The following is a 12,497-nucleotide window of genomic DNA, read 5'->3' on the forward strand; positions in this document are numbered from 1 at the left end:
AAAAAATAACTGCAACTGTCATACAATATCATGGGGGCTGATTTAGCTGCAGCTAATCGGGAAAGATATCTTGGGGTTATCGTGGATAGTTTTCTGAAAACATCCACTCAGTGTGGAGCGTCAGTCAAAAAAACAAACAGGATGTTAAAGAAATATTAAAAAGGGGGTAGCGAGTAAGACAGAGAATAGCTTATTGCCCTTATGTAAAATTAGGTTACGCTCACATCTTGAATACCGTGTACAGATGTGGTCCCCTCATCTCAAAAAAGATATATTGGTATTAGAAAATGTTCAGAAAAGGGCAACTAAAATAATTAGGGGTTTGGAACGGGTGCCATATGAAGAGAGATTAAAGAGACTAGAACTTTTCATCTTAGAAAAGAGGAGACGGGGGGGGATATGGTAGAGGTATATAAAATTATGAGTGGTGTGGAGAAAGTGATCAAGGAAAAATTGATTGTTTCCATAATATAAGAACTACAGGACACCAAATGAAATTAATGGGTAGCAGGTTTGAAACAAATGAAAGGGAGGTTCTTCTTCACACAGTGCACAGTCAGCCTGTGAAACTCCTTTTCAAAGGAGGCTGTGAAGGCTCAGACTGTAATAGGGTTTAAAAAAGAGCTCGATAAATGCATGGAGGTTAGGTCTGTTAATGGCTATTAGCTGGGATGAGTAAGGAGTGGTGTCCCTAGCCTCTGTTTGTGTGAGGCTGGAGATGGATGGCAGGAGAGAGATTATTAACTATTTGGTTCATTCCGTCTGGGGCACCTAGCATTGGCCCCTGTTGGCAGAGAGGGTACTGGGCTAGGTGGACCTTTGGTCTTGACCCAGTATAGCTGTTCTTATGAGGTGTACCACAAGCAAGAAATCTTCCATAGGATATACAGCTCACAAACCTGGCAAGAGCAACCACGGGTACTGTCTTCCCTTATGACCCATCTCAGTGGTCTTATTGGAGCCTGTTGGCCTCTTACAGTGACCAACTTTACAGTGTTCCACCCAGTAAGAGAATGCACCACCATCCATTTATGGACCTTGCTTCACAGGAACAACTTGGAGAAGAACTCGTGCCAGTAGCAGAAGAAGCATTTCCCCATGCTTTTCTTGCCCAATAAGCACGATGTGCCTACTGCTGCTATCTCATACCAGGAATTTCAATTAGTTTCAAGATCTCTGCTGTTTATTTAATGAGATCTTACAAATTCTGTTACAGTAGATAACAGGAATTTTGATGTCCTTGTTAAACATTTTCCCCCATATGTCTACGCAGGACAAAATCGATTTGCCCATCAATGATGCTCTGGCAACCACCCCACCTACATATAAATGGGTCGACAAAAAAAGCTGTATTCCACCCAGAGGTTTGAGTATTTTTTTTCTACCACCTTACCAGTGTTCACTATAAGTTGTATGCTTGCTTGGCCACCCAGGAGAGATTCAAATGCTGTACAGCTGACCCACAGAATGCTCACATCCATATATGCCTTGGTGCACATGACAAAAATTATTCCACACATGGATGAAAAAAATTAGAGGGACTGTTGCACCCTGTGCTGCTGAGTCTGTCAACGAATGAAAGACAATATCAATCCCATTTGATTCCATCTGACAAGAAGCTGAAACAGCTAAATCATTTGGGCTGCAAAAGCTAATTGTGTGCCTCTTCACAGCTCAGCGTGGACAAATATCAAGACCTGATGGCAAAATGTGAAGTGTGTATGAGAGTGAGTGAGCACCTGCAACAGGACTCTCAGGAAGAATTTCCAGTCCTCATAACAAGCCAGTCACCTAGGTTTCTCTTTTAGGCCTCATTCAATGCCATCAATACAGTTGCATAATCCATACCCATAGCAATAGTCATGCACTTAGCTTTTTGACTGTAGTCCTCCGGTTTCCTCGGAGAGGTACATGAAGTACTGTGGAGGACTTCCCCTTCAAAGAGCCCAAGTTGTTGAATCATGCCACAGGTAAGTCTCTTCATCCATTTAAAAACTCCTGGGTGACTCTGGGATCTCTGGGTATTTATACACCTGAAACAAAGAAAAAATGCAGAGTATTGCAGATGGATCCACTCCCTCACCAGTCCACTATCAGCTCGAGACAAGTTGAACCTCACAGAAAGAGGCCTACAGTCACTAAGAAGGAGAGCAAAGTGGGTAGCATCCTCAAAACAACCATTTTGACCTGTAGGTTGAGTGTCACAGTCTCTTGCTCCGGATCCTACTCTGCATCTGTCTGCCCTTCAACCCTGTGAAGGTTGCATCTCTAGTTTTCTACCTTCCCAGGAGTTCATCCCCTCATACAGATGGGCCTTGGAGGTAGGAGTTCTACACATTTAATTCAGTTCATCTCCTTCCCACCTTCTCCATTCTTCACCATCTTTATAGGGTCCTTCTGAGGAGTTTCTCTTGAGCCAAGAGATCCGGTCCTTCCAAGCAATGGGGGGTGATTGAACCTGTCCCACCAGATTTTACTCTGAAATGGTTCTGTATCTAATACTTTCTGGCTCCAAAGAAAAATGGGATGGAGACCAGTTCTAGGTCTCGGGCCTTTGAACACCTTCATCTGTGCATAATTGTACAGAATGGTAACCCTAGCAGGAACAATACCCTTCCTTGATCTGGGAGACTGGTTTGTTCTTCAGTCTTCAGGATGTTTATTTTCACACAGGCATGGAGGCATTGGATGAGTGTTTCCTTCATTTCATGGTGGGCAGGGATCACCGTTAATACTGAGTCCCTCCCTTTGGCCTCTCCACTGACCCAGTGATCTTTACCAAAGTCTTCTCAACAGCTGCAGTCCTTCACCAGATGGAAATAATCTTTTCTTACATGAATAATTGGTTCCTAAAGACCATTCATTTCTTGAGAGAGAAAAAGCAACCAGAAAGCTCCTATTTCAATTGACTTTCTAGGCCTCTGCCTCAATGTGGAAAAATTGGCACCAATTGAATGTGTTGACTTCACTGGGGCCACCATTTAACTTGTTCACTGTTGGAGCATACTTTCACACACAGGTTTGCAACAATGTCTAGTCTGCAAACTACAGCAACTACTTGCCTACAACTTCTAAGCCATCTGGTATCCTTTACTCTGAGATAACCTTTGCAAGACTCCACTTCCAGTGTCTTCAAGTGTGGCTGAGAACTTTCTGCGGTCCCCCAACAAGCACAGTCTGTCCAAGCAAGTGTCCATACCTTTGAGCGTCCTCTGTTTTCTTAACTGATGGAAGGACACAAAGTATGTGTGAGATTTCTGTTCTTTTAGCCTCTGCCCACAGCAATGATTGCTATAGATGCCTCTGATAAACTGAGGCTTATGCTTTCAGGACTTTGTAATTCAGGGCATGTAGATATCTCAGGAGAGCCAGTACTTTATATCAACATACTAGAGTTCAGAGTGGTTAGCTATACTTGCTGTATCTTCCTGCTTCACATCAGGGGCCGAACAGTGCAAATAAGACTGAACCAAGCAGCAAGTTCCTAGTCATTATGTGGTAAATCCATAAAGTTATGGAACCTGGTGCATATCACAGCACATACAGATCTTAGCAGTTTACCAGGACTGCAGAACATAGTGGTGGACTCACTTTGCAGCCATTTTCACAATGACTGCAAGTGGGGGCTGAATAAGCTCTTTATGACATTACCCACTGTAAAGGGCAGATGATTCTTTTCATGAGGAGGGTGCAGACTGAACTCAATGAACGATGGCCTAGTCATGCTTTTACCATACGTATTGCAATGTGGGTGTAAATTGTATTAACTACTTCTATGTTATGTTGTTTTTTTTAAGATAGTTTAAAGTTCTTTGCTCTGGGCAGGGCCCTTACACTTGCAGAAACTGCAAGGATTTTTAACGACCACAAACAGGAATTCAATTTTCCAGCAAAGCTTTAAAATGGCAGTTCCTGAAGAACGGTGTGCTGGAGCTGTCTAGAGGGTACCCCTGAAAAGGACAGAGATGTCTTCTTCTGAGACATCAGGCCACATCGGGTTTTCTTCGGTGGTCTCTATTGCAAGAACTGGTGGGACTCCCTCCTCCTGCTCTCTACTATTTGTTAATAGCCCACCCCTCTGTGTTAAAGATGTTGAGATCCTCTTATGTATAAATGCTGGTGCAAGTACAATGTTTGATACAGAGCCAAAAAGCTGAGTTTGGAAAAAGTAATAACTCCAGATGTAACGGTGATGGTGGTCTGGTTGGCTGTAAATTTCCTGACTTTTCTTTGGAAAGACTTGTGATATAGAGGGAATAATAGACCCTTTCTGAGACTAGTTTAACTTCTCTTATGCTTCTGAAACTAATCTGCTGGAGCGGCTTAGTTTGAACCTTAAAATGATAAAATCCATTAGAAGCTGAGATGAGCACCTTGGCTTATGGACAAATCGGATCCCCTGACCATGTCCAGAAAGTTACACCAATGTGTTGCCCTCAAATAATTACTACTTCCCAGTTTTATTTGAACTTCCCAAATTTATTCTTTGATGTTAAGTAGATACATCTTCAGTTTCCCTCCCCTAAATTATGTTGTTTGCTGTAATTGCTTACATTAACATTTGATGAGATGTAGTGCACAGTGATAATGTGGAGAGCAAGCCAAAGACACCTGAGATATCCTGGAAAGGGGTCATATTAAAAAGTGAGAGACTTGGAAAGATTAAATTTTTTTTTCATCAGCATCTGTTTGACATGAATCTATAGCACTGAGTAAATTTCTATGGAGGTGAAGTCTTATGTAGAAGCAGGGTTACCAGATAGGCCCATAAGTGTGTTTATCTTAAAGCATTGTGTCCTCTGTGATAGACGATTGTTTTGTAGCAGAGAATTTTATATATTTTTATATATATATATATATGTATATATATATATATATGTATATAAATCTTTCTCTCTTTCTTTGTAGGGTGATGTTGGGCTCGCGATGGGCAAACTCTATGGAAATGACTTCAGCCAAACTACCATCTCTCGATTTGAAGCCTTGAACCTCAGCTTTAAGAACATGTGCAAATTAAAGCCACTTTTGGAAAAGTGGCTCAATGATGCAGGTGAATGATTCTGTGAACAAATCCAGTGGGGCTTCTGAAAATAACATTACTCTTCTGTTTAGTTTGGGCCTTCAGTCATTTGTTGCAAAACCCATAAAATTTCTCTATCTTTTCTTGGGACAGGTGATTCACAAGGGTAAGAATAATAGCATCAGTAACCATGCCAAGGACCCACAGGTCTCTGGAGGAGTTTACATGGTGCTTTTAGAGAAGTGTTCTACAGTCAGTGGAAGCATTGATTGGTGTGAGAGAGGAGTGTACACTGCATGACTTTGTGTGTTTGTGTGCACACGTATACACACACACATGTGTATAACTTCTGTCCTCTGCATTCTTTTCTCATTTGGGTAGTTACAAGAGGCTGCATACTTCAAAGCTAGTACAGGCCAAGCTCTCTGCGCATACCTACAGCTCTATAGACACATCTAGTCCCTCCACAAGCTCCTGGTGTACCAATCTCCTTGTCATTCTATGGCTCCCACTTCTCCCTCTGCATGGTAGGGGTCCTGAGTTCTTGCCCCCCCACCTCCCAATTCATAGCCATCACATAACATGTCTTTCTCTATGGGAGGTAAGTCATTCAGGGTGTTGACATTTTGAACTCTGCACCAGTGAGGAGAGCTCAGATGGAGCCCTTGCTATGCAGGAAATTGTTAATGGTTGCCATCAACTAGTTCGTTAATCCTTAAACCATTATAGACCTGGCTGAAGCTGATAGGTCTCCTAAACCATTTGTAGCTCTTTTCTTCTTGGTATTCCAGTTTTCACCAAAATCAGTAGAGATCTACTCACTAATGCATAGAGCATTATTTGCGGTTCTGGAATTTATTGAATATGATCAACAGTTCTTGCATGACAGATAAACAAAAATAACTTTGCTTCAGCAACAGAGAAATGTCAGCAAGAAGTTTCTGGTTGGTCCTGTCGCATCCTACATCAGGGTTTGCCAGAGGCAGGACGTGCCCCTATGGCGGCAGTTCCCAAACTGTGGATTATACCTCAAATGCAGTGGCATCAGCAGCAGATGGGGCTGCAGCAATTCCCAGTGCCCAGATCATGTTATTTTGTTCCACAGAGCATGGACTCGCACATATGGTGGATGCAAGATCATAATGCATAAAGAACACCATTTCGCTTTACAAAACTGCATCCTCTGTGCAGTGTGACCTCCCTTAAACCATACATACGAGGTTATGCTGTGTTGAAGGCACCATTTTGTTTAGCAAAATGGTGTCCTCTGTGCAGCATTACCTTTCATGCACCGTATGTGTGAGGCCACACTATACAGAGGATGCAGTATTGTAGAGCAAAATGGTATCCTCCATGTTCTCTGAGTTTCCAGCAGAAAATATTTCACTAAAATGGGGTTGTGCCTGCAAAAGGTTTGTGAATCTCTTCATTATAATTTTATCTAGTTACAGTTCAATCAGTTGAAGGACTCCCATTGTCTTCACTCGTAGTTTTAATTGGATCCTAGGTAGAATTACATAGAAGGGTATAGTATCTCAGCCAGGGGCCTGTGTGTTACATGATTGTAGATTATAAAATTTTGCTTCAGGACTTCAGCTTTTGTTTTCGTTTTTGTTTTAAAGTAAGTTTCTGACTCATGGTTGCAAAGATAACCCTCAGAACATGAACTGAACGAAGCCCATCTGAAACTGTGAGGGACCTAGAACAGTAGTTCTGAGTGGTGTGAGCTGCCCTTTTCATCTCACTCAGGGCTTGTGGACTCCATGGTTCTGCAGCTCAATTCATTGTTTATTATTCTGGCATTTAGTTTCCTATCTGCCCTGACCTGCTGGGACCTACTTTCAGTTAACTCTTGTCCTGCACCCTTTCCCACAATGGGAAATTAACTGGATTACAGTTCATGCTACCTTCACTGTTCTGTAGACTCAGACAGAAGATAGCGATGGCTGAGAACCAGAGGTCAAGTCTAGCTTACAGTGAAGGAAGGAGAGAGCCGGAAGTGTGTGGTGGCTGTCTGGGCTGCCTAGAGAATATAACATCAGCCAATATTTGGAAGTTTAAAGGACGAGCCACTGAAGCTGACTGTTCCCTCATTCCCCAGCACACATGGACCAGGGGAAGGAGATTCTGCGCTAGGCTGCTCAGGCAACTGCTGAAACTCATAGAGCTGGGCTGTCTGGGGGAATAGTGAAAAAAATCAGTAAGCAAGAATTATCACTGAAAATAATCACTGAAGTACAACACTGAATGTTTTAATGTATGCCAGAGTAGCATGTTTAAATCATGAGGCATTGGAATGAAGGGTGTTTCATGGAGAGGCAATGCCCTAACATTGCATAGAATGTAGGGTTCTTCGACTAGCGTATGCATGGTGTGACTTCAGTCAGAGAGTTTTCATAGCAGTGTTTGGTCATCCGACATGTGCATTAGTCTCTCTGCCTCATCATTAGCCTCATCCTGTTATGTAGCACTGTGCAGGGAAACCACCCTCAGTTTCTTTTCAACTACCTTGACCTGAGACTACTGGTGGTGGTGGTGGTGGTGGTATCTGGCATTTGGATAACCAGCACTTACAACTAACTGGCATCTGGTCCACTACCGGCCATCTCTCTGGGTCCAGCAGAGTGGGGCCAGTGGCCATCTGCCCACTGCCCCACCAGAGCAGGGCTAGCTGCCTCATCAGGGCCACCCTGCTCGACTATCAGAAAACATGGATTATCCAGCAACCTCTGTTCCCCAGGGTTGCTGGATAATCAAGCTTTTACTGTATTACTTGGTCTAAGGTAATAATTTCCTTTATTCTACCTCCTTCCCATTCTTATAAATACTGTTTTTTCAATACTTCAGATATGTTTTAGATGGCTGGACATTTTTGACTGCATGGTGATGCCTGGTTCTCCAGGCTATAAACACTGTTTATCATGTTAGGAGGATATCCTGGTTAGTGTTGGGCGTTCATGTATCTGGTGCCTTGCGGAGTATAACTTTTTTCCGGCATGGAAATCAAGAGCCAGGAGAAACAGAAACTAAGTACTGCCTCCTTATGATGAGGAGCTCTCTATGTCTGGACTCTGATCCAGGTCAAGGGATCATTATTGTACGTTAGTCTCCAGGTAAGTCTGCCCTGGAATGCCACACTTCTAGGGTGCTCATGAGGAAGATACAGGACTCTGCTCGCAAGCTCTTGAAGGAGAGTGCCCCAAGTAGAGAGTCTACATCTAAAAAGTCCAGGTCATTGTTTTTCAGCTACCCAGAACCATCAGCTTTCCAGTTTAGGCACTGATGAAACTCCTGGTATATCTGGAGACCAAAACAAAGCTAGCCTGTGTGACAAGCAAGGCTTCAGCCTCAAAGACATCCTCTGCTCCATCAGATGAAGGCAGGAGTAAGAGCTCTTCCTCTGCTCTTTCAGTACTGAAGAATCCTGCTCAGGCTCCAGATGCACCTCTTTCAGATCACATGCGGCAGTTGTGCCATCAAAGTCTACAGTACTGGCAACACCCCCAGCCACTACTACTTTACTACACTTGTCAGCCTCGGTACTGATATCGCTCACAAATGCTGCAGGAGTTCCATGTGCTTCAGTACCTGGCTGTATCAGACTGCCTATTAGCTTCTTCTCAGCTGTGATGTACTGTCAGTATTGAGGACATCTAGATCATCTGAGGTGTTCCTGGTACCAATTGTTTTACCTCTGATTTCTCTAGGCGCTCTGTCTTTCCTGAGTGAACCAGAGCAAGAGGATACTGTTGAGAATTTCAGCTTGGTTTCACCAGTGTCAGTCAGGGCTGTCCCCCTCAGCCCTTCAGAGATTCCTTTCCAGAGGAATCAACTGAAGCAGTCGCTGTTCACTCCTGATAATCTCTATCAGTGCCTCACTGGTACAAACATCCTTGGGTACCTCCACCAATGACTTATGCTCCTCCTCTTTGGTCATGTTGGAACATCAGGCTGTTTATCATCAGCAGTTCTCCAGGGCATCCAGTACTACCCACCATGGGCGGGAACAGTTGGCATCATTTGCTCCCCGCAAATACTTGACACTCATGATGAATCTTTGGAGGAGAAGGAAGTGAGAGCAGATAGAGGTTTCACTTGCAGCCAACATCTCTTCATCCCCAAATAAAGGTAGGTTTTCTCTCTCATCCCTGATGGATGATTTTAACCACCTCCAGGATTTGACAAGAGACTTGCAGATTCCTTACAGTTTCCACTTTTGGCGGTTTCAGAGCCTCTTGATAAGGTGCTTGATATCCACCATTAGCTTCCAGTAACCTGCATAGTGCTGCCTGTTAATGAGGCTCTTTTAGATCTAGCAAAGATTGTTTGGCAAACACCAGGATCCATTCCACCTGCATGTAAAAGAATGGACAAGAAGTATTCTGTCCCAGCATAGCATTTGGAGTTTTCATTTTCCCATCCTGAACTAACTCCCTGGTGGTAGATACAGTGAATGAATGTGGTAGGCAGCAACACAGTCCATCAGAACCTCCTAATAAGGACTGCAAGTATCTGGATCTGTTAGGGAGAAAATCTTACTACTTGGCCTCACTTAAATTCAGAGGGGCCAATCACCAGGTCTTGATGGCAAAATATAACCATACCAACTACACAAAACTCATTTCCTTTGTCAACCACCTGCCTGCAAAACAAAGGGAGCAATTTCAGGTGATTATTGTAGAAGGCCAGCTGTTGGCCAAAACAATATTGCAAGCCTCCCTTGAAGCTGCTGACACCACTGGATGTTTGGGCAAAGCATAAGTGTCCTGGCTCCAACTTTCCCATTTTCCTCAGGATGTTCAGACCATTTTTAAGGACTTTCATTTCAGTGGTTCTAAATTATTTGCAGATTTGCGTAATAAGTCTCTGCAAACGTTGAAGGATTCCAGAGCAACTTTGCATTTTCGTGGCATTTACAAAGCTGCATACCAGAGACAAGTCAGCAAGTGCCAGGCAACCCAGAGATACCTCAGGTCCAGTTCCTCCTCCTCCCTCAGAGAACCTAGGAACCACACCAAAGAAGTCAAAAATTTCGAAGAAGGAAACCATTCACTTCTCAGCCTTCCACCTTGTACGTGTCCATCTCCAAGTGACAGTTTTAACGTGTTGGTCAAGTGTCTGAATTACCATCCTCATACTTTCCCACCACACCTCCACCTTCCAGTCAGTGACTGCATTCGCCACCCCATGTGTACTTGGGAGTTGACAATTGTGGACAAGTGAGTCTTGGAGATAGTCTCCACAGATTACACAATGCACTTCACTTCTACCAACGATCCTCCCCTCCCTTCGCCATGCCTGTGCAGAGAACCCGCTTATGAAAATATAAGTAGTCAAGAAATAGATGCTCTTTTTATCTTGGGGAGCTATAAACCCATGCAGCTCAGAGGGAAAAGATTTTATTCAAGGTACTTCCTGGTACCAAAAAAGGTGGAAGTTGGAGACCCATTCTATACCTGGGACTACTACTCATCTATGTAAATGTGTAAAAATTCAAAAAATTACCCCTTGAGGAGTAAGGGGACTTCGAAGTTGCCCTAGCACTTTGAAGTACCAGCGGGTGCGCCGCAGCTAGACACGTGCCGGTACTCCAAAGTTTGGAGTTGCTGCAGGGGGAGTTTGCTTAATGAAGTGCTGCCTATGCATGACAGCACTTCATTAGTAAACTCCCAACCCCCTAGTTACCATCCTTCCTTCGAAGGAAAGTGGTAGTGTAGACAAGCCCAAAGTGTGTTTCTATATACTGCACTGTTTACCACAAATTTAACTTGTAAACATGAGAAATGGGAGAGCACTGTACTGTACAATTAGTGATTTTCTGCTTAATTATCTACATATGGTAATAAAAACAAAATAACAGTTTAAATACAGTTCGTTAAGGCTTTATCTCATGCAATGTCCTAAATGTACAGTAGTCTGTAATGGTTTGCACATACAAAAACTTTAGTAATAGGTTTTGTTTAGCCTTTATTAGGGTGAAAACCCATGGTCTGGAAAATTCCACAATCCAGCGTATCCTATTTCCCAAAGCCGCTGGATTAAAGAGGTTCATGTGTATTGCCATGCTTTGATGATTGGTTCCTATAAGGCCACTCCCTGGAGGAGATGATCTAAAAAATGTCCAAGGCTACAGACCTATTCCTTCAGTAGGGTCTACAACTGAATATACAGAAATCCACATTCACCCCAGTGCACAGCTCGGAGTTCACAAGGGCACATCTCAGTTCAGTGATAGCAAGAACATATCTTAATCAGCACAAGTTCATGGACTGGGTCTTTCAGCTTCAGTGGTCATCAGCCTGCTGTGTGCATCTTTCCAACTCACCTAATAGCCGAGATAGGGCCACAATCATCCTAATAGTTCCCCCAGCCTAGGCAAATATGGCTTTCTTACTTCCTACAGCTATCTTCCATGCTCTGTAAGCATTTTCACAACACTCAACATCTCTTCTCCCATGAGTATAGGAGGATTCCTCACCCCAATCTCTAGCCACTTTGTCTCAAGGCATGTTAATTGATGGCTCATAGGGATAGAGACAGCATGCTCAGATGATGTAAAAAGAGTGCTACTACACAGCAGGAAACAACCTACTCATTATCTGTGTTGTCAGAAATTATCTCATTTTCCCTGCTGGTGTAGCTGTAGACAGATTTTACCAATGACCGCATCATTTCCAGATATACTAGATCACACCTTTGCCCTAAAGATTTTCAGTTTATCGATGAACAGAACAAGAGCTTACCTGGCAGCCATCGTTCACCCATTTGCAGATGGCTATTCCATCTTTATCCACCTAACCAGGACAAGGCTCCTTAAAGAGTTGGGAAACCTCTACCCACTAATCCAATGTACATCTCCAATAAGAGGCCTCTCCTTGTATTTAAATACTCCACAAGACTACCTTTTGTACCCCCATGTCAGACAGCCTTTTCTCAATGTTTTTAAGGACAAGGTTACTCTTTGATCTCGCTCCAAACGCTTATCTAACGTCTCTGTTGCATTCTATATCGGATGATTCACTTCTATCTCTAACCGCATATGAATCTCCATATGCTACTTGGGTTTCTGTGCATACGTCTGAGTGTTATGCAATCACCCATAGCTCCACCTCCAGTATGATATTCAGCTTGACTGTACTCTCTGATATACCAGCTTCAGCTCTGAGTCCCTTCCATCTTAGCATGCACTTTTTGGTAATCGCATAGAGTGGTGCATCCATAGTGATGCTACTGGAAGAAGAAGAAATGGGTTACTCACCCTGTGCAATAACTGGCTCTTTGAGATGTGTCCTACAAGTGCGCCATCACCTGCCTTCCTTCTCCTCTGCTTCAAAGTTCTCTGTGATAGAGCTTCACGGTAGAGAAGGAACTGGGGGTGCGTGACCCGTGCACTGCTATATAATGTTGGGTTGGGGCACAAAACTGTTTGTCATGCGAGCATGGGCTGAACAGATGCTGCTATCAGAACTCTCTAACA

At 43.4% G+C, this 12,497-nt stretch overlaps 1 protein-coding gene across 7 annotated transcripts in view; it reads left to right on the forward strand.

Annotated features, from left to right (window-relative positions):
- Positions 1 to 12,497, forward strand: part of POU2F1 (POU class 2 homeobox 1) — a 252,484-nt gene that overhangs the window by 215,470 nt on the left and 24,517 nt on the right. For all 7 annotated transcript variants that reach the window (XR_012646068.1, XR_012646069.1, XM_074998134.1 and 4 more), the window contains one exon: positions 4,909 to 5,050. Coding sequence is in view for 5 of the 7 variants with exons in the window: in XM_074998134.1 (XP_074854235.1) it covers positions 4,909 to 5,050 (142 nt within the window). In the remaining 2 variants the exon portion in view is untranslated. The remainder of the gene's footprint in view (positions 1 to 4,908; positions 5,051 to 12,497) is intronic.

This window comes from Carettochelys insculpta, chromosome 1 (genome assembly GCF_033958435.1).
Source record: "Carettochelys insculpta isolate YL-2023 chromosome 1, ASM3395843v1, whole genome shotgun sequence".
In the NCBI taxonomy this organism is placed as follows: Eukaryota; Metazoa; Chordata; order Testudines; family Carettochelyidae; genus Carettochelys; species Carettochelys insculpta.